We start from the raw sequence: 21,037 nt of genomic DNA, 5'->3' as shown, positions 1-21,037 counted from the left end.
AAACTTGAACGCACAGACAACCCCCTCCCTGTCACTCTCACTCCAAAGATCTTGGTGTTTCAACATCTCTTGAGTCCACATATTTTCTATTAAAAACTGGGATAAAAGGTGTAACCGCGTGTGGGCAAATATGCATGTGCGTATAAGTGTGGTTATCTACAAAAGTGCAATAACAACCCAACCACAGGTTTAGCTAATTAAATGAGTTAGCTGTTATTGAATGTGTACTCTAGGTGAGCTGCTATCAGCATTCTGTAGCAACAATAAGCCAAGCTCAGGAGGGCAACAAGCTATTCTCATTCAAAAAATAAATTGGGAAAATAATCGGTCTACACTCTGGACCCATTTCTGTTTAGTTACCCAAACCCCTCAAGGTTTACTGCCATGCATCATGCAGACAGACCTTTTCCAATGAATGTTCAGCTCTTATCAAACTGTGTTTGTGGATCAAATTAAATCTTGTAACTCCTGCTCATTATTGCCTCCCACACCATCACTTAATGAGTGTATTCCAAGTGGTGTCAAATTATGGCATCTGTACTCACGTAACTGCACACTGGGTCGCTTTCTGAGTCTACCTCTTGTGTTGTGACCTCAAGAATAAGTGACATTAAACTCAGTTTATTCCTAACTTGGATCCATTCAAACTGATAAAGAGGGGTCCTTTAGAAATCCCAATTGTATCACAGGGCATTTGAATTCAACACTGAATAGCTGTTAGGTCAAATAGGGAGTAAACAATATCCGCATCATCCAGTGCTGAGTAATTATTCTGAAATGAATGAGGATATTTCAACAAGTCAAAGATTATGATCCTGTGAGGAAAAAATATGAAAGAAATTCACATGCATAGTGGGTAAAACTCCCAACATAAGAGCAGAAGATTAATTCTGCACAGCTCACTGCTAATCTGTTGTTGTCGAAAGGATGCTGTAATGGATGATCATGAAATTCTCATTTTGCCTAACTATTCTTGCCTTGGTAATGACAAAGGCCCAAGTCTGACTTTGAGGTATTTTAACAGCACAACAGGAGGATTACCCTGCAGGGAGAACTCGTCTGCCAGGTTAGCACTTAGCACTACTGCAGAACTCATCAAAAGAAGCAATTTTCTTTGCCATGTAGCCAAGTAAAACGTTAATCATTGATAGAGACAGCTGGAATGAGCAGTTCTTCTTTCACCCACAGATAAATGACTGGCATCTTCTGCTGGGACTAGAATAGAGACCCCTCCATGAGGCAATGTTCAAAACTGACAGAAACCACAACAAGGCTTACAGACAAGATGTGCCAATCTTTCCCACAATTCTTCAGAGCTGGGAGAACATAGAGCAAAGCTGTTGAACAATCCCTCTAATGGAAAAGAGGCTAATAAATCAGGCAGATAAGTTCATGTAGAAAATAGAACTCAACAGCTGAGGGCACACACTGGAATTATTGTGTCGTTATGACAGCTCAGTTTCTGCTGTGAGCATAATGCAGCACTGCAGAGGCTAACTAAAAGAGCGTAGATAATCTTTGACATGCATTATGACTGGTGACAACACAATTCCAGTGAAAAACTGAACAAATTCAACTGCCAAATTGTACCATGAAGAAGTATAATTCAGCAAGTGCCATCAAATCCTTTCCTGCATCTGGTAATAACAGTTACATCTAACAACACCTTCAGCTGACTTCTCAATTTAATGCCAGTATCTTTACTTTAACTCTCAGTGCCCACCTGCAAACTTGACGTGGAACTTGTTCTCTGGTTTGAGAATCTGGACGTAAAGGGGGCAGTTTGGAGCAAAATCTTTGACTGCCCAGGCTCGCAGGATGGTCTGATGATCCTGACAAGATTGAAGACAGATTGGAGTGAGATAAATAGAGTAGCAGTAGGAGAGAAAGAGAGGAAAAGTGAGGTGGAAACCCACCATTAGAAGCATTAGAGTGTAGATTCTTTATGACAATACCCTTTAAACCATTGATTGTGTGGAGCAATTGAATGCGTTTTGAACAGTCAGAGTACTACAGTTCTGAAACTTCATGACAGACTGTGGCAAGGCCATGGTTTGTTATCTGTGAGTTTGGCCCTGAGAAGGCTGTTGAAAATTCAGTCGATGAAAAAACCACAGGTCTACAGCCGTGCTGTTAAACTAATGAGGCTGTACTCTGATGCACCAGTGATCTTAGCTAAAAGATAAGCATGCAAATGTTTGCTAATTCATATTCAGGTCCCTCTGAAAACAAATATGGAGTTTAAATGTTTTTTTTATTTTTATGTGATCTCTCTATGTGTCACTTAATCCAATATTTGAAGTAATTACATAAAAATAGTTCTGTGGGTAATGTAATTGATATTTTAGAGTTGGTCTTTCCCTGAAAAACTATATAAAGATATTGATGTCTCCTGCAAATGGGGACATTTACAAACTGTGCAGCCAATTATAACAGTGCAAATACAGAAGTGTGGGAGAGACCCGATCAGCCCCCTGGAGCTGACGACTGGGCTGTTGAGGAGGGGAATTGTCCATGGTGGAGGTGTAGCAGTGTTCATCTTTCCTTTGGAAGATCAATAGTTTGATCCCCAGCTGCTATTCGAGTTGAAATTTCCACTGACAAAACACTGTTTATCCAATATTGTCCCTGATATGTTAATCAGTAAGTGATAGTGGAGAAAAAAAGCACAGCATATTAAGTGTGGAAAGATTTAAGGTGATACTCTGTATGTCTGTCTAGATAAAGGAGAAATACATTCATAAGCACTTTGTAGATACTAGATAACGTTAAAAGGGAATATATAAGTGTAGAGCATTTATTCTGTTTTCACAGGAAACACATTAAAGTGAGTAAGCTTTAATGTGTAGCTTTTAAGCTCTAAACAAAGTAATTTGTAATGTGTAAGACAGTGACAAAATAAAGAGGGAAAGTGTAAAGAAATACAGACTGAATGCAAAACCATTTAAACGTAAAAGCAGCTGTGGTAAGAAAAAATAAATCTCTTCTTTAAATCACACTTTATCTCACCCAGTTGTCTGGGCAAAGATGACTTGTCAACTTCAGCTTTTATCACAAAGTTCAAATTGCTCAGACAACAGAAGGCAAGTTTTAAAGCACTTAAGTAAAAGTCCTCTCTGGTTTAGTGATGTGACAAGTCAAGAAAATGAGGTACTGCTACAACTTTCAGCGTGAAACCCACGGTGTCAGTTAGACTTATAGTTATAATTTTTTTCGTTACGGTGTTATCTAAAGTTCATGGTCCTTTCTTTTTAACTAATCTCTGCAGAACGTTTCTCTGTGAGTTTAAGCCTTTTCATACCCCTTTTAGGTTGATTTTACCCTAGAATTCATCCTCTAAAGGGAATTTTTAAAAGAGAAATGTGAAAAAAAATTCAGCCACTGCAGTGAGCTATATCCACCATTCACAAATCTGCTTTACAGTTATTATTCATAAAGCAAGATGTGAAAAAAAGGTTGGTAAATGATGAAATAATTGTTTTTAAGATGCTTATTAGAAAGTAAAACAATATGGCTTAGGCTTCGTGTGGATGTTTTCTAGCGTGAGGGGTCATGGCTAGACAGGGAAATTGTGAGGAACGTACAGCAGCAATGCGGTCCACTTCAAACCGGTTACTGAGGATAAAGCAGGCCTCAGCATCGTCCATCCTGCGAGTAGTTAGTAGAGCGCGTGGCCACAGGAGCAACAGACACAGACAGGGTTGGAGGGAGAAAGAGGGGAAGAGAGAATTGGGGAAAGCCGTGAGACACAGGAAGGAGGCTTGCTGTCATGTTATTGAGGAAGAGGATTGAAGAGAAAAAAGTAGGACAATAGAGATAACAAATGTGCCAGTGTAACATTTAAGCCCACACAATTTAAAGATGAGATGTAGGAGGCGAGGAGAGTTGACAAGAAGGCTTTTCCTTTTCTTTCTCTTTGGAGCTAGCATGCGGTGCTGTGTCTATATTATCAGAAGTCAGGGAGGGCAAAAATAAGCATCATGACTCAGGGCTTTCACATGGCTCTTTAAGAATTCATTAGAGCTCCATCTCCAATGTGTTACGACTGTCATATCATAGTGCTTTCATGTCAAGTGCTTTCATTACTATGTTTTCTCTTGATTGTTGCAGAATGATTCTGTGATAATTATTCCTCTGAAGAAGATAAATGGTCACAATGACTCACTTGGCCCTCATCAAGTCTTGGTCTTTGAGGGCAGACCCCTGCAGGTAGATGACTCTCTGAGCCCACAGAGGGACATGTAGGACCCTCCTTACCTGGACATCCATCTCAGCAGGGCAAAGGATCACCACGTAGTAGTCCTACACACACACACAATTTGAGTCAATGTTGTTTAAGAACAAGCAAGAAATCAACAAGACATCTTCTGATTGTGGCAATTATTTTGAACTAATGCAAAGTACGAGTGGATATATTGTATATTGTGTATATTGATATATTGTGATAAAACTGCCTATTCCATCTGATACAATTCCCTGCCCCCTTTTTGTTGTAAATGATTTTCTGTGTTTTATTAATTTTATTGATTTCTGGTGTTTTACTTCTTTTAATATTGATGTGTTTTATTTTGATGTTTTTTATCCACTTTGTAAGGTGACCTTGAGTGTCCAGAAAGGCGCCTCTTTAAAAATAAAATTTATTGTTATTATTATTATTATGATGCTTAAATCAGCCGAGCAGTCGTACTAATTGCTTTGATTGATCAAACTTTTCAAATGAAAAGCACATTTACCAGAACAAACTGAAAAGGCAGGGAATTCACAGACATCAAGATGGAAAATATAAAGAGATCAATACCAAAGCAAGCTTCAAACAAGCCCACACACAACCGCTCCAACATGCATAAGAAAGGCATCTGACTCTTGCTATTGTGGAATAAATCCCTTCCCTTAGACCCAGCTTGGGCTCCTGGAAAGGATTATTACAGACAACAAACACAGTCACACAAGACTCCCTCAACACCTTCTTGTCCTACTTAAAACCAGACCTGCAGCCGGGGGTGAGCGAAGAACTCATTGAGGAAGTCCATGAGGAGGTCGATCTTGAGACAGCTGACGCACAGCACCACGTGTTTTTCCGTCTGTGCCCTGTAGCGGCTGTAGTTGCCGCCCGATTTCTGTCGCTCCATCCAGAGAAAGGCCAGCTGCTCAAACTGCATTTAGGGTGACATCCATCACATTCAACAGATGGATATAGGATTAAGTTAACTGGAATACAGCATGGGCCCAGGTGGCATATAAAAATAAAGCAATGCCTTGTACTGTATAGTGTTTTCATTTGATTAGGGAGAGTGTTTGGGGGAATTAAGATAAGTGGAGACTGCCGGATGGTGGATGAATGGAACATGATAGTGGACATTAAGACTGGAAAACAGGTAATGGAAATTGTGGTAAGGCTTTAACAAAATGACACAGATGTGTTTGGGTGTATCAGGTGGGCAGAGGAATGACAGATAGTGGAAAAATTGAACAAATTCAGTGATGCTCGAGTAAAATTTCCTACAGATTTAAATACTAATGTACAAAGATGTTTAACACTTGTTATGTCTGTGGTCGGGGATGAGATGATGAATTGAACTCTATGTCTGCTGTAATGGAGGTTGCGAGCTCCACAGCAACACTTGCAATGAATGGTTGGTAATGACTCAGACACAGACATGTGTCATTTATGTGCTTTTTCTGGTAAATCATTATTTTGACCCAGATAAATTAGATTTGATGTGAGATGTTTGAAAAGCATCACCAGGCTGTACACATCTAAGGGACGGTTCTATTCAGCCATCATTTGTGCATAGACATGTCGCGGTGGTAGATAAGTGATGTAACAATCAAGCCTCCATTAGAAAATGTCAATATGTGTTCCAAGTGAAGTCTCCAAAATAGTGAAGACTGAATTTAAATCAGGAGAAATGTCCTGACAGGTAGCCTTTTGTTTTATTTTCAATACAGTATGATCATAAGGCTAAAAATGTCACAAAATAATTTAAAGAGGTACATTTCCTGAAGTATGAAGTGGTCAGGTGAAGGAAAACCATGAGAGGCAGCAACAGGATCGAAAACAAAAAAACATTTCTGAGATGACCTGTGGCTCTGTGCAGCCTGGACTCTGATCGTGGCAGGACACAAGAGTAGACAAAGACACACTCACACACATACACCCATACACACACACACACACACACTCACACACACACACACACACACACACACACACACACACACACACACACACACACACACACACACACACACACACACACACACACACAGGGTGAGCACTAGCAGGGGCCAGTTTCGAAATGTCAAGGGGGTATTTATGGATGAAAGATGAGGAGAGGGAGCGGAGAGGATGAAATGGTTACCATGTCAATGATGAACAGAACGCTGTTTTTTCATGACCTGACTCATGCAAGTTTAGCAAAAGAATCCTTACGCCTAATTTTCTTTTCTTTCAGGCTGTAGTTTTATGCAGCAAGCCGTTTTAACATTTAATTCAATAACACTCCTGTAACTGCTTTTTGGACATCCACAATAGCAATTCTACTAATTAAAATAACGTTCTTGCTGGTCAAAACTGGAATTAAAGATACCCACAATCACATGCTAATACAAAATGTATTTTGAAATATCTGCAGATTTGTAGAAACTTATACAATGCTTTAATTACCAAAAAGACCTGTTAATATCAAGTAACCAGAATTGATATGGATTGCAGATTATTGTAATTCAATAGTCAAACTGAAAACTCTCCATATCTACAGTGACTCTTCTTATACATAGTGATCACTCAAGATATTATTATTCCTGAATATAATTTTCACAGTTTTGTTTAATGGGTTTTTAATTTTCCATATTCATACTACAATCTTGATATCTAGAACGAATAGTCTTGATATTTAAAAGAATTCTTACAAAAAAAAGAATAAAATCCCAATTTCAGATATCGATAGCCTACTTGTTACACATCACATTTTGAATATTGAATATGCAGAATGAAAAACCATCAAACACATCTATGATCTGACTTTGGGTCGTAAAATGCTCAGTAAAAATTTCATCAGATATCTACTATTCATATGATGACCAGTTAAACTGAAAACTCATATCTACAGTTGGAAAAATATCTAGAGATTAATGCAATTATGGGTATCCACATTGTTTTGTTCCTCACGTTTTTGATAGATAATGAGAGGTAGATATTTGAAAACATATAAAAAATGTTCAATGACGGATCATTTTTTTAAAATTTCTATTACAGAATTCTTCACTGTCAACATTGATGTTCATTTGCCTGAGTAGCAATGCATATATCTTCAATTTAAACTGGACCACTGACAGTTAAAGATTATCTGCCATCACCATAGAGGGTGAGGTGTTTATTACAGGCCATGCTGCATGCTTTAAAAATTCTGTCTCAAAGTTTCATTCTTGTCAATTTCAGTTTCATGGATTTCTTTTATGGGTGTTCACAATAGTGTTACAGATGTCCATAGATGTAGATTTCCTCTTAGAAAAAAAAATACATCTATGCATATCTAATATGATGAGATTGCAATTGTGTATATTTGAAATTGAGTTTATAAAAAATGAGGATATTCTGCAGGGAGGAATGATGTTTTGAATAACTAAAAATATCATTGTGAATAAGATGAGTGTCATTGTGGGTACAGGAAATTACATTTTGACAAGGAAGAACTATGTTATGATCCTAAGTGCTGGGAAATAAGGCAACTGAACTTCTATTCTATTTCTAGGCCTCATCAGTTTCTCAGATGACTGCTTGTAAACCTGAAACTCCCAACCAGTCTGTCAAAACAGAGGAAGCCTTTCAGATGAAAAATTTAAAAAAAATTAAAAATGACTTGTTGCATCATCACTTCTGGGTGGTTTTTCTTTTGTATGTGTATGTGTATGTGTACAAGAGATTCCCTAGTCAGAAATAACTCTTCTAACTGCAAGTACAACGCATACACAGAGAAAATGAATGCTATTAGCACCCTCGCATGTTCTGGGGGAAACACGGGCAGGGCAGCTACCGTAGGGATAAAAGGTGTACACAAATATGGAGAAGGACTGCTGGGATGCAGTCCAATTGATGCATTTGTCAAGGTGTTTTATAAGTCCCTGTTTGTGTGTAAAAAGCTTTTTTAGTTCTGGGTCGTGAATTTCTCTCTGTGGAGCTGCCAAAAGGCAGAAGACAGACTAAAGATGGCAGCACTCACAGATGCTGTGCGGCTGAGGGCTCTGTTAGGAATTGAGTCAGTCTGGAGGACTCTACATAAAACTCTGTTGTAAATCCATGATGGATGCAGGGATATTATTATGTGAAAGGGCAATACAAACATTGTTAGTGTCAAGGGAGAAATATTTTGTGTTTTTGAGCATATCCAGGCTAACGAGTTAGCTATACCATCTTTTGATTAACATTTTTTTTTCCCCTGATCACTTTAAATTCATCTGTCCTTATACCTGAGATTTTCTATTTTCAAGCTGGTGGACTACTTGGTAGAGCTCTCTATGATGCTTGAAAGGTTTAATAAAATATGAGGGAGGTGAAATGGATTTTTTGCTTTTCAGGGCTTGGCAATTCATCAAATCAATACAGGTTTTAGGATTGTAACTTAAAAACCACTTCCATAGCTTTCTGTTTTAAATTGATATATTTTTATATTCTTGTCTGTACTTGCATTAAAGATGATCACCATAATTTCTCACCTGGATGGGAAGCACAATGAGAGCGACAAAGATCATGATGACTACCAGGAGCTGCGAAGGCCAGATCTGTGGGGTGACATCTCCAAAACCCACCGTGGAGAAAGTGACCACGCAGAAATACAGCGAGTCGAAAAGTGTCAGGTTGTTGCCTGCACGTTCGAGGTGCTGGATACCACAGATGCTGATGGAGGTCAGAAAGATGGGACACGTGGAGACAGTACAAAAACAAGAAAACACATAAGAGACTTCACAGGCTGTGTGAGGTTTAGGTGCCATGGGGATCTGTTTTTCACACCCGTGCATATGAGTGTGACAGAGATAGAATGTGCAGAGATAGGATGTGAATGCATGCTTGAGCTTGAGCCTTTGTTGCAAATGTTTCCATAAAGGTTTGTAAGCTGCACATATCATGATAATCTTTAACATATAGATATTTATAGAAGTTACAGAAGAAGAAACAGGCAAATGTCAGCCCTCAAATGGTCAGAGCGCTTAACTCAAGCCGAGTGTGTAGGATCTCCTGGACTAGCTCATGCTTTTGTGGCAGACATGTAGCAAGCTGACACACATCATCCACTGTGCTGAAGCAATCACCAGCTGTCATTTAGGAGCAGCATCTCCCTCTCATAGTAACCAATTACCTCACTGCTTTCAGCCACTCGTTCTCTTAGCTACAGTAGCTGCATTTTTCCTTCTCTTTTATGACTTATTTCTCTGCATGTATCACACCATTGCATGCCTGTCTCATCTTTTTTTTCCTTTTCTACAGTTCACTTGCTATTCACTTGTTGCCCCCCCCCCCCCAGCAGTGATGGTTCTCACCATGTAAACATGAGACAGACCAGCGTGCTGATAAGTATCACCACCTGGTTAAACATGGCCGAGTGTGTCCTCTGAATCGCTCTGTGAAGATCATTCTGTAGAGAAACAGATAAAAATGAATATATAGAAATGGGCTGATAAATTAATAAATGAATACATGAAGGGAGCTGATAGTAAAAGAAAATAGATGAAATATTAAAATGCTTTATAGAATGAGATGAAAATGACAACTTAGTAAAATATTTAAAGGGAAAACATTTATTCAAAAAACAGTCAGGGAGCGTTTAGAATTTCATGAACAAGTTCAAGTCATTAGTTTGTTTTATGATAAATTTACTTTCATAGTAAAGTTTTTTAAATAAAGCTGGTGGGCTGAAACTGGAGGGTAAGGGTGGAATTGCATGCCGACAAAACAACATAACACAGCTGTTAAGATGACAGCATTGAAAAACTAGATAGTGACTTAGGGTGTTACTTACAATCATGTTTTCCAAAGCATGTTTGGCCAGCCAGCAATTGAGAAATACAGGGATGAAGAGATTTCTGAAGGAGGGCAAAATCACCTGTCAAGAAGAAATCTCTTTAGTGTTGTGATATTACTGTAAGAGCTGTCAAAGAGTGCTATGCCATCTCTCGGCCAAAAAAAACCAGTTGCCTGAGAGACTTCCCATGTTATCATTGCTCAGTAATTCTTATTTCTCCACTCACAGTGATCATGAAAGGAATGGCGCTGAGCATCTCCAAAATGAACGGGACACGTAATACTTGCTCCCAAACGTTGCCCTGGAAACACAAACCACACATGGGGGTCAGGAAACTCCATTGTCTTGGTGACCTTAGAGGATTAGCACATAACAGATCTGACTGCTGAGAGCAGAAAGGGACAAATTGACGAGCTTTTGCACCATAGAACAGATAGGGATGTATGCGAGTTATACAACTCCCTTGTGTCCTTTGTGAGAAGAAGCAGCATTACTCAGTTTCCGCTGAGCCTTGCTGTTCAATTAAGATGTCAGGCATGGCTGTTTTTATGCATCTGCTGCCTGGATGTGGCTGACCTGAATCTGACTAGTGTAGGTGGACAGACACAGGGTATGTCCACAGGAATCAGTCAGCTCTAAATGCTAAGGCCTCTAGCCTCCAGAGTAATTTGTGGAGTGAGCCTTTCATAGGCTTATAGTGTCAAGTACATCAAAGGCAGGGCAACCCGTTGATGGATAGAGCCCCCACTGCTTCAACACAGTGGCCTCCCCTACAGTCCTTCTGATCCATAACAGTAGAATGCAAGAAGGCTCCAGGCCCCTCCAACAGCAAAAGCAAAGGAAACATCGGTGGACAAAGCAAAACATCACTTTAGAGAAACATCAGTTTAGAGAAGTGAATGTACAGAGGAGAGCAAAGTGGACAAATAACATTGAAGCGTCCATCCAAGCATCCATCCAAGTCCACACCCTTTCCACACACACACACCACACATGTGGACATCATAGTCACATACATCACGAAAAAGGCTTCAGAGTGGCCATTGGGGTCTGTGAGTGGCTCACCTTGTAGCTGAGGTACACGAGCAACATAGTTTCTGAAAAGCTGATGAAAGCCACAAGCACCTGCAAAAAGAGAGAGGGAGGGCAGGGAGTAAGGGACAAATGTACTGACACGGAGGGAGAGTAGACAGAGAGAAGAGTCGAGATAGTCAGAGAGAGACCAGAGCAGAGAGAAATTAGGAGTCGAAGAGATGGAGAGCGTGGGTGGAATCAGTGGGTGTGCTGATGTTTGCGCTTCAGAGGGAATAGGTTTAAATGAAGCAAGAGACAGCCTGTTGTCTGCTTTTATACCTGTATATGTGTGTAATCATTCTGCCAGCGTAAATTCATGCCAAGCACAATTATCTGAGTTCAGTGTTAAAGCCCTGAAAATATGTGACCTAAATGTAATTGCGAATGAATCAATAAAAGATTCAGACATTTTTTGGCATGTATCTGTATTCTTGTATAAAGAAATGATTGTAAACAGCCTGTTTACACAGGAGTGTAGTCATGTATCTGACCTGAAGGGCCCACAGCGGTAGAGGTCTATCAACCCAGATGATGAGTTTCCTACAAAGTGCAGGGAGGGGAAAGTACAGAGAGTAGATATCAGGCAGGGATGCCAGAAAATGCCAGATGCCATTAAACAGGTAAATGTATAGAACTCCTCTGCTGAACACAGTGACACTTAACGGTTACCATGAACACAACTCATGTCACTGCTTTAATTATGCTCTTTACTGCTGAACCACGGTGTGCTCATATTGTACGAGGACAGTGATGTTCACAGTCAATTTTACGTCTTTATTTGTAAGAAAAAAGGCTGTTCCTTTTTCCTCTAAGACACCCTTGGGCTTATCATGGCTGCCATGAGTGCTATCTGCAGTGATGCTATGAGTCTGCTGCCTACGGCAGGAGCCTGCCCCTATGCAGAGCTCACTCTGTCAGGCTCCTTATTCATTTGGAGCCAGAGCTTAGCCAGTGTCATTAGCCATCAATTAGATCAATAGGTCCCTGAGCAGGAGACATGTCGTAGCCTCGGGACCATGCACACTCTCTGGTTTTCCTCTGTCTCTGTTGTTGTATATTACATACTTTATCTCCACTACATCGCTGTTGATTAGGCTGCACAGACACTACATACATATTATGTTGTCAGGTAATCTATACTGCTGGATTGTGACAAATGAATGTGGATCTGTGTTGCTTAATATCAACATTGTGGATTGCATCAGTTAGGGGAAGTTGCATTGATTGGGCCATACAACATTTCCGACCGGTGAGCCGGGGTCGGGGATGTCAGTCCTTTGGGGTGTGTGGTTTCATAGTCCTTGTCTGCCAGCAGAAGCCATCAATCCTAATTAGAGCTTGCATGCTTACCAGTCAAACTCACTCCAGGGATGGGATGATGAGTTTTGTTTGGTGCAGTTAACTCCGCTAACACTGCAGGAGGGCAAAAACAACAAAAACAACAATGAATGCAACTTCATTGTCAAACACCTGCAGCTTACGCTGGACCAACTCAATGCTCAGAGAAAAAAAATCGTGTTAATTTCCTGATTACATCTTCGCCACACTGTAATTTTACATCAAAACCTTTTTACGAGATACTTTATATTCACTGTCATCTCATTTCTTGATCCAGTGCTCTTGTGACTGCTATCAGGCCTGCATAGTCACAGGAGACTTTGTTTCCCCCCATTAAGCCACTTTTATCATAATTTTTCTCACCAGTCCTGTCTCTTCTCTTGTGGGTTGTCAAGCAGAACACGGACAATGTAGAGGAGGCAGCTCAGCACTTTTAGAGCAAAATTAAACATTCGCACTCGCAGACCTGCGATTCAAAAAGAAGATAATTGGTCATTAAAAATCAAAGACATCCTTAATATATCAAGTGACTGTGTGTGAATTGCCATTTTAAAGGCTAACAGGGCAAAAATAAACTGCATTTCAATCTTTATCCTTACACAGACACAGTCTGACACAGTCACAAAGAGAGGACAAGCTGAATAATGGGTGATGAAACGCAGGGCAAGAACATTGCTTTAAACACTAAAAAGAAACACTTTTCCTCCACTGTAAGACAGAAACAAAGACAGCAAACCTCTAGTTCACAGCTGATTACCCACAAACAGGGTGTGATCTTAAACACTGCAAACTCACTGGATCTTTGGTTTTTGATGAAGAAAAGCTTGAGGCGCTCCTTGAAAGTGTTCTCATTCACATAGAACTCTACTTGCACCCTAAGAGAGGGAAGGAGAGATGAGCAGAGTCAATAAGAGAGATAAGGATATTGAAGGTGCTGAAGAGAAGAGAAAAGGTACGCAGGAGACGATTCAGGTGACTAAGGAGATAAAACACTTCTTTTTTATAAGTCAAGTCAAGAGACAGCGGCGAGGAAACAAGTGGAGTGCTGGGAGATGTATGGAAATAGAATAAAGGTGAGGAAGAGAAAGTGTACACTTGAGTAAATTGGAGATGGGAAAGGTGATAATGATTATTTGAACACAGAAAAATATGGAAATAAGACAATGTGGCTGGCTGTATTAAAGACTAATGGGTTTTGGAGGAAATGGTGTCCAAGCTTGTCCGCCTGCCCATAGGCCCAGACAGCTGCAGTCAGTCTCGTTATCTCCACTGATTAAATATAGAGCAACAAATTACTTCCCTCTGATGTTTCTGCTGAACACGGGAGACCATAATTACTGCTCTTTCTGCCTTTCCAGTCCAGCACCCTCCTGTTTGAGGGACACACACGCACCTTCAGTACAAATCCAGGCATAAAATACCCACCTGCTACCAGGTCATTACTATTATTATATTATATTATCAGGCCACTCACATGTATTTCATGTCTGGCCACAGGTGAGTATTATATAGTTCTCCTTTAATCCTATGGAAGGAAGAGTGGATGACTCAAGTCAGGGATGAAATACCAGCGCATTTGGCCAGCCTTATTTATTTTTATTTTTTTTCTTACCAGCAGATGAAAGACAGATAGAACAACTGAGGTCTATTTTCCTGCCTGCAACAGGAGGAATATGCAGCAGTGGGGTTTTGGAGGTTAAGGGGTGAGGGGTCCTCCCATGTTTTTAGATAGATACCAACAGCCCACACGGGCTAACAGACACAGAGCTAAACCAAACCAACATTTGGGGCTGTGGCGTAACTTTTCTCTGTTACTATGGCAACACGGAATTCATTATCTTCTCTTTCATTCTCAAAGAGCAGATATGAGCAAACACATACTTGTGAATTGTCTTGATCCATTGGAGCTGATGGTCCCGCTGCAACTTGTTGATGGCTCCTTATTTCTGACAATAATGCTTTTGCACACATGTTGAACAATGAAAAAACATGCAGATTTGCACAGCTCCACATCTTGAAATGGTACAAGTGTGTGCGATTGTACGTTTCTGACTAGAAAATGGACCATGTTTTTCTTGTGGTTAAAAAAGCACTGCAGTTGAAAATTCAGCAAAAACATTTTTACTTTATTTGTGGTCATTACAAGTACAAAATGAAAGCGGCGACCTCAGACCTACTTTATTCAGCCGACCATCAGGAATAATAATCAATCTTTCTTCTTTTAAATCATCTAACTAATAATGTCTCAGAATAAATGCATGGATAATATCTAAAAAATGTATACATACACTTATATAAATATTACATATACTTCCCAGACACCTATACTATTCTGTGCTTCCAAAATGATGATATTATGCATTGAAATGCATATATAGTGTTGTTTCCCACAGCTGTAATTCCCTCACCGTATTGTACTTCTTCTAGAAACCTCCACATTGGCAACTTTCTCGTTACCATCCTCATAAAATGGTATATACTTGAATGTTTTCTTTTCCTCAAGCTCATGTGTTCTTTTACAAGCACATTCATCAGACATGCGTCCCACATAATTATCTCATGCATCATGACGTCTGATGATTACATTGTTTCTATGGTGCATTCCATATCTCCTGTTACATTTTTCCCATCTATTGCTGCTTTAACACAATTTCTATATCCCTCAAAGCCTCTTCGAACTCTGTGAGGAAACGCTATGATGTCTTCTCTAGGGAAGAATATTTCAGGTCATCTTGCCCCAATGTGTTTCTTTTAAGTGGAAGCCGTTTCGCTACAGCACAGTTTATAGCCCAATGAAAAGCCCTGGGAAAGACAGTAGTTGACATTTGGGATCTCTAATTGAAGGGGAGGATAGTGAAGAAAAACAGATAAAAAAAATTTTGATTTGAATTTTAAAACAAAAGACGCACAAGCACATCATGATGGCGTTTCAGCACGATAGCTAATTACTTACTCAGAGCCAATAAAGATGATTTTATTAGCTCCAATAATGCGAAACGTGAAGCTTTAATAACAGGAAATAAGATAACTTGTAGAGAAGGAAATATGATTTCAAACCTCACTCAGTAGTGAATTTGCATTTATATGTACATGTGTGAAAGGGAGAGAGTGTAGAAATAGACAAATATAAGCAGACACAGACAGATGGACAGGAGGACAGAAGGAGACATGCGGAGGAGGATCTTAGTGAGAGAGAGAGAGAGATTGCTGAACTTGTTCTCCTGCTGCTTCCACCCATGCCTGCGCTCCATAATGACACAGCACTGACCATCTAATGACACACTGGAAGAGACTAAAGAAACCCAAATCTATGCGTGCACAGCAGCACGGCACTGGCTCACAACCTTAACATTAAACTCAGAAACAGTAGTCTCACTAGTTAAGTAGACAAAAGGTGACACAATGTAAACAGAATACACAACAGATATAGCAAATACCTGCTGATAATGTGGATTATCAGGTTTTGAAAAAAAACATCTATGTTTTTTTTTTGTTTTCGATAAAAAGCTTAAAAAAAAGAAATTACACGCACACTTTAAACACATCCAACTGTTTTCTGGTGGTCATGGCCTCTTTGGACAACAAAGGTGTGGGAATTAGCTTCGTAGCTGTCACATATTGGCAAGTCAACACATTGAGTTCTTTGCTGAGTTACTCTTCTAGAATCAGTTTTTGTGGCATGGCCTTTTTTCCTTTTTCTTTTTTCTTATTTGACAAAAAGAGGCTGTTCCCATCAGGACATGCAGCCACTTTAGTGTGTGATTATTCTGCAGCACTGTTTAGGTGGGTGAAAGGTATCAAAATATCATTATTATGTCAGAAACCTTGTAAGAGGGGGATAAGTGTTAATCACTTCATCTGCTTGTGGTTTTGATATTGTGTTAGATTTTTACGAGTGGTGGATAGATTTGAAATGCAACGTGTCGCAATTACCTGCTACCACTGTTTGTGTTGTCCTTCATAGATGTTCACATCTCCAAAACATAATGGCGTAACAGTCCTTGCGAAAGGATGACAAATCTGTAGGGTGTTGTTTTCTATATCGTTACCATGTGACATGATGGTAATCACATCCTATTAATATTGAAATGCATAAGCCTTAAGCAAGTAAATCTTTTTAACCGTGTATTTTGTAACATCTAAATGTAAATCACAGATGACATAGGCTTCATCTGTGTATGGAACTCAATCAGGAAAACATAGCAACTGTGCGATTCTTTTAGCCTATCCTTATTGTAAAATTGTAATGTTTTGTGTTGTGGACCACCAAAGCTATTACATATTTTGTTGTGAGGTCGGGTTCATACTGATGCATTTCTTAACAACATAAGGGTTTGCCATGTTCCTACTGTAAGAATTCTTTCCAGTAAATCTAAGGATATAAACTAATTTCTAATGTATGACATGTCCATCCGTGTCAGGAAATTTTTGAGCACTGACAGAATTTTTTTTATTTCTTTAGTCATAACTAGGGCTGGGCGAGTTAACTCGTTAATTATTTAACGACGATAAATATTTTATCACGCATTAACGCAGTTTTTAAAAAAATTATTTTTTATTATTTATTTTATTATTGTAAAAGTCTGTTGCTGTCTGCTGCGGAACCGGAAAAGAAAGTAATTTGCGGATCCACCAAACATGGAGAAGGGTACGGAACTTTTACTCGGCCATTTTCATTTTAAAGTTCTTCCAGACGGCGGAGTCGACAGAACCAAAGTCATCTGTAAACACTGCCAAGTTAAATTGTCTTATCACCGTAGTAGTTCCAGTCTAAAATATCACTTACAGGCAAAACACAAAATTGATACCAGCAAGTCATTCAAGGAAACAGACAGTGGAGCAAGGCTTCTACATAAAAACTACATAAAAATGCTGATGTTAAAAGTGTGTTTGCACAACAAATGTTATGGCACTTTCATTCATATGGCAGTACATTTAAAATAAAACTAAATGCTAAAGGCTACACACTACTTTTGAATTCATTTTTGGATTTTGCGTACAAATGCGATTAATCGTGATTAATCAGGGAAATCATGTGATTAATTAGATTAAAAATTTTAATCGTTGCCCAGCCCTAGTCATAACATATTTAAGTTTTACAGTTTTATAATGAATATAGATGTAAAGTGGAGACTCTCTGCAGTATTAATTCAAGGTATTCATATTTAGACTAGATGAAGGGTTTAAGAATTGAAGCTCCTTAATAATTAGCTCCCTCTGTCTTAGGGATGAATTAACATAACCGTGAATAAAATGTCAAGTTTAAAAATTTGTCTGGAAGGATTTGCAGGTAATGACTGAAGTCTGTAACCCATTTATATCAGCAACAAATGTGTTTCCCCCTCTGTCATATCTTTATAAGGCCTTTACTGCAGCTGTTTTCAGCTATTTGTTTGTAGGGTTTTTGGTTTTATTTATGTTTTAAGCAAATAAAAGGCAGCTTAACTGGTCTAAGAAGAGCTTCAGTCAGTTACAGGATAATTTAACTTCTTCACCTTCAAAAAATTTTTTTACTGTAAGCTTTGGATCATTTTCCATGTGTATTGTCAATTGTGTCACTTTCCAAATATTTCTAGACATAACAGTACCATATGGCTGTCAAGCTATATGCTAATGCTATCAAGCTCTTGGTTTGTGTATTATATGAGTTTACACAATCTCTCTTACCATGAAACAAGTCCTCCAGCTGAGCTGAAAATGTTATATAGGTGGTTTGTTCATACTCCTTGATACGTCTCATAACAGCATCTTGTAAGAACTGGCCCTACAAAGGGAAATATGAGTCATATGAGCATTTCCACCGAAGAGCAGATGTCATTCTGAAGTCTTTTGTTTGACAAACCACAAAGAGGAGCGGAGAGAGACAAGAACTGCTCTTTTAACCATAGGCCTCTGTGAGAGGTGAGATTGAGACCAACATCATCACAATATACTTCTAAAACCTTTTCTGGTTGAGTTTAGACATATCATTACTTGGTTAGGAAAATGATTGTTATTAGGTCTAAAATACTTTCTTTTTACAATGCAACCAGTCATGGCTTGTATTTTTTATCCTTCATGTTCTTGTTGTGCCCTTACAACCACTAGAGGTAGCATATTGTTTGAATGTAATTTTTGGAGGAGGACAGTGTCCCTTAAAAGCAGGTGGGCTGTACCCCCTCTGGCCAATCAGATGCAGGCTGATGTGGGATCTCTCTCTTCCAAGCAACCCAGGAATACTGTCTTATGCCCCAAAAATTTGCATCCTAAACAAGTGATATTATATTCTGAAGTGATTATGTTTAGTAAGCTGCCATGTTGACATGTCATCAAGGCAACTAGTAAAATGGCGTCCATGATGGGCATGGCTGCGTTGTTAAAGTAATTGTGTACTTTAGACCTAGTCATGATATTTTTCTAAACCAGACCAAGTAAAGTTATTGCCTAAACTCAAACATGTGTCAACACAGTGACAAGGGGGTTTCGTGTAATGGTCCATGTTTGAAAATGCAGCGCTTAGCAGCTCCATCCAACCACCCGTATGAAGACAGTGTGGCCTCTTAAACAAAAGAATTGAGAATGACGTCTGTTCTGATGTGGAAACACTCTTACGAGTTGTATTTCCCTTAAAAAAATGATTCGAAATGGGGATAGAAGGTTTCCCACTGTATATTTTATAAAATGACATGTAAAATTATATCAAGAATATTGATATAATAGGTAATAATTAGACTTAAAGCTAACATAAACTAACGATAGTTAAGAATTCTATTATTTATATTTCTATGTGGAAAATCTATTTGTTCTGCTACAACATCTCCAAAACATCTGTCCTGGCATTTATTTAATGACCTCTAAAATGAACAGATTAGATTATGTAAGGCATAGAATTAATTAAAATGTTTAATCTTAATAAGAAGATCAAAATCAGTACAATACAAATATTATTTTCAAGATTTTACTAAGCCGCACAGTTTAGGACATATGGAATGAGAGGGGGTAATTTGTAACAAAAAGACAAAGATCAATGACAAGCAATAATAACCAAAAAAAAGATAAATTCAGTTAAATCAAAAGAGGCAAAGAAATTGCACATCCCCATGGGGCTGTTCTAACAATTTGAGAGAGGCAAGGTGTACTCTGCTTCATCCAAGCAAAGGCCAACAGGACAGCTTGTCCCTGACCCAGAAACACAGTCACACACAGAAGACAGCAATGATGGCAGGTGGAAAAGAATGGGACTTTGTGTACACAAAAGGCACATTTATTCTTTTAAGAGTTACAATGCAAGGGTTCATGCCTTGTATTCTGAAGAGTCTGAAGAAATTAATACAGTTTTTGAGTACCACTCACTGCTTTTATGGAATTGATTTGAACACTTCAATAAAGCAGGCGAGTACTTTTATGGTAGCATAATTATGACTGAGACCCTAAAGAGTCTCTCTAAATGAGTCTCTATCAGTGTATAATGAAAGTGAAAAAAACAACCTGTCTCATGACTGATTTATTACACTGTTACATGCCTCTTCTTGTGTCTCCAATAATCACTTTTTTTTATCCCAGTTACCAATATTGTTTACACGAGACGTACATTTTAACCTATAGTGTATTAGCAATAAGTGCTCATGTAGAGCAGCCTTTTCTCCGAACCATTTCCTAAATAACTCCCCCATAGATTAAACCTTTCCATACATCTTCGGTGCAAATGCTTCAGCCATCGCCCACCCCTGCTCCCTGATGTAACCGGCCTAGCCTCACCCTTCCCCAAGATGATTGCTCACTGCTTGTTTATGATTAAAGCAGGATCTGCTGACACATTAATGCAGTCTCCTTTGTTTACTTGAAGGAAGAATGGAACATTAAAGTTGATCCAGTGGATTACAGTTCCTGTTAAGAGTTGAACTCAGAGAACAGCACACTTTGGGCTTAGTGCTGACTGGATTCATTTGTTTTATCATGAAGGGCTTGACTTGGCGCAATTCTGTTGAAAATCCAGCGATGACATTTTTATCTCCTTGTCTCTCAAGATTGCATCAGCTTCATATATGCATGGACGTTCAACATTTGATTGGATTAGTGTGAGATTTCAATCTTTTATCACAGCGGTCGTCAAATCACCTCTTTGAGAATAACATTAGATGTAAAAGGAGTGATACATGAAAGGAATCCTCTTTGCTGTCTGTCTCTGGTGTCTCTGAACTTCTTGGATTAGAAAGACAACTCCTGTGGTGAATAAGGCTAACTCAGTTTGGGAGTAAGGGAAAAACAATCAGGGGGCAACTGTTTTTGTGATTCCTAACAACATTCCCTAGCCCTATTCTGATGCCTTGGGACTTTTGGCTACAAAAGACCCCAAAGTGGTCACATGCTAGTTAGCCCTATGGTTGTTTTACTATCCACAGCAGGAAAGCATTAAGTGTTGACAGTGAAAGGCTGGTTTAGGCATTTAATATTATGGCACAGTGATGGCAAAAGGTACCATAAAAATAAAAGGACCACAAGCTTGGAAGACCATCAGGGAAAATCTGGCTCTGTTCTCACAACAAACTCAGGCTATTGCTCATCATGGAATTAAAAGTGAAAGCGTTCTGCTTATATATAAGTTATATAAAGCAACAGAATGCAGG

General features: G+C 39.0%; 1 protein-coding gene across 3 annotated transcripts in view; it reads right to left on the bottom strand.

The window, feature by feature from the left end:
- The window catches only part of kcnt2b (potassium sodium-activated channel subfamily T member 2b), a 38,814-nt gene that overhangs the window by 12,024 nt on the left and 5,753 nt on the right, over positions 1-21,037 (bottom strand). For all 3 annotated transcript variants that reach the window (XM_075453559.1, XM_075453560.1, XM_075453561.1), the window contains 13 exons: positions 13,227-13,306; positions 12,795-12,897; positions 12,444-12,506; positions 11,585-11,633; positions 11,085-11,144; positions 10,246-10,320; positions 10,017-10,100; positions 9,538-9,632; positions 8,716-8,896; positions 4,989-5,153; positions 4,166-4,302; positions 3,585-3,648; positions 1,724-1,832 (listed from right to left, as the gene is read on the bottom strand). In XM_075453559.1, the coding sequence (XP_075309674.1) occupies positions 1,724-1,832; positions 3,585-3,648; positions 4,166-4,302; positions 4,989-5,153; positions 8,716-8,896; positions 9,538-9,632; positions 10,017-10,100; positions 10,246-10,320; positions 11,085-11,144; positions 11,585-11,633; positions 12,444-12,506; positions 12,795-12,897; positions 13,227-13,306 (1,265 nt within the window). The remainder of the gene's footprint in view (positions 1-1,723; positions 1,833-3,584; positions 3,649-4,165; positions 4,303-4,988; positions 5,154-8,715; positions 8,897-9,537; positions 9,633-10,016; positions 10,101-10,245; positions 10,321-11,084; positions 11,145-11,584; positions 11,634-12,443; positions 12,507-12,794; positions 12,898-13,226; positions 13,307-21,037) is intronic.

The sequence above is a fragment of the Odontesthes bonariensis genome, chromosome 21 (assembly GCF_027942865.1).
Source record: "Odontesthes bonariensis isolate fOdoBon6 chromosome 21, fOdoBon6.hap1, whole genome shotgun sequence".
Classification (NCBI taxonomy): Eukaryota; Metazoa; Chordata; class Actinopteri; order Atheriniformes; family Atherinopsidae; genus Odontesthes; species Odontesthes bonariensis.
Note: the sequence above shows the minus strand (reverse complement) of the source record. Positions and strands in the feature narration are given on the sequence as shown.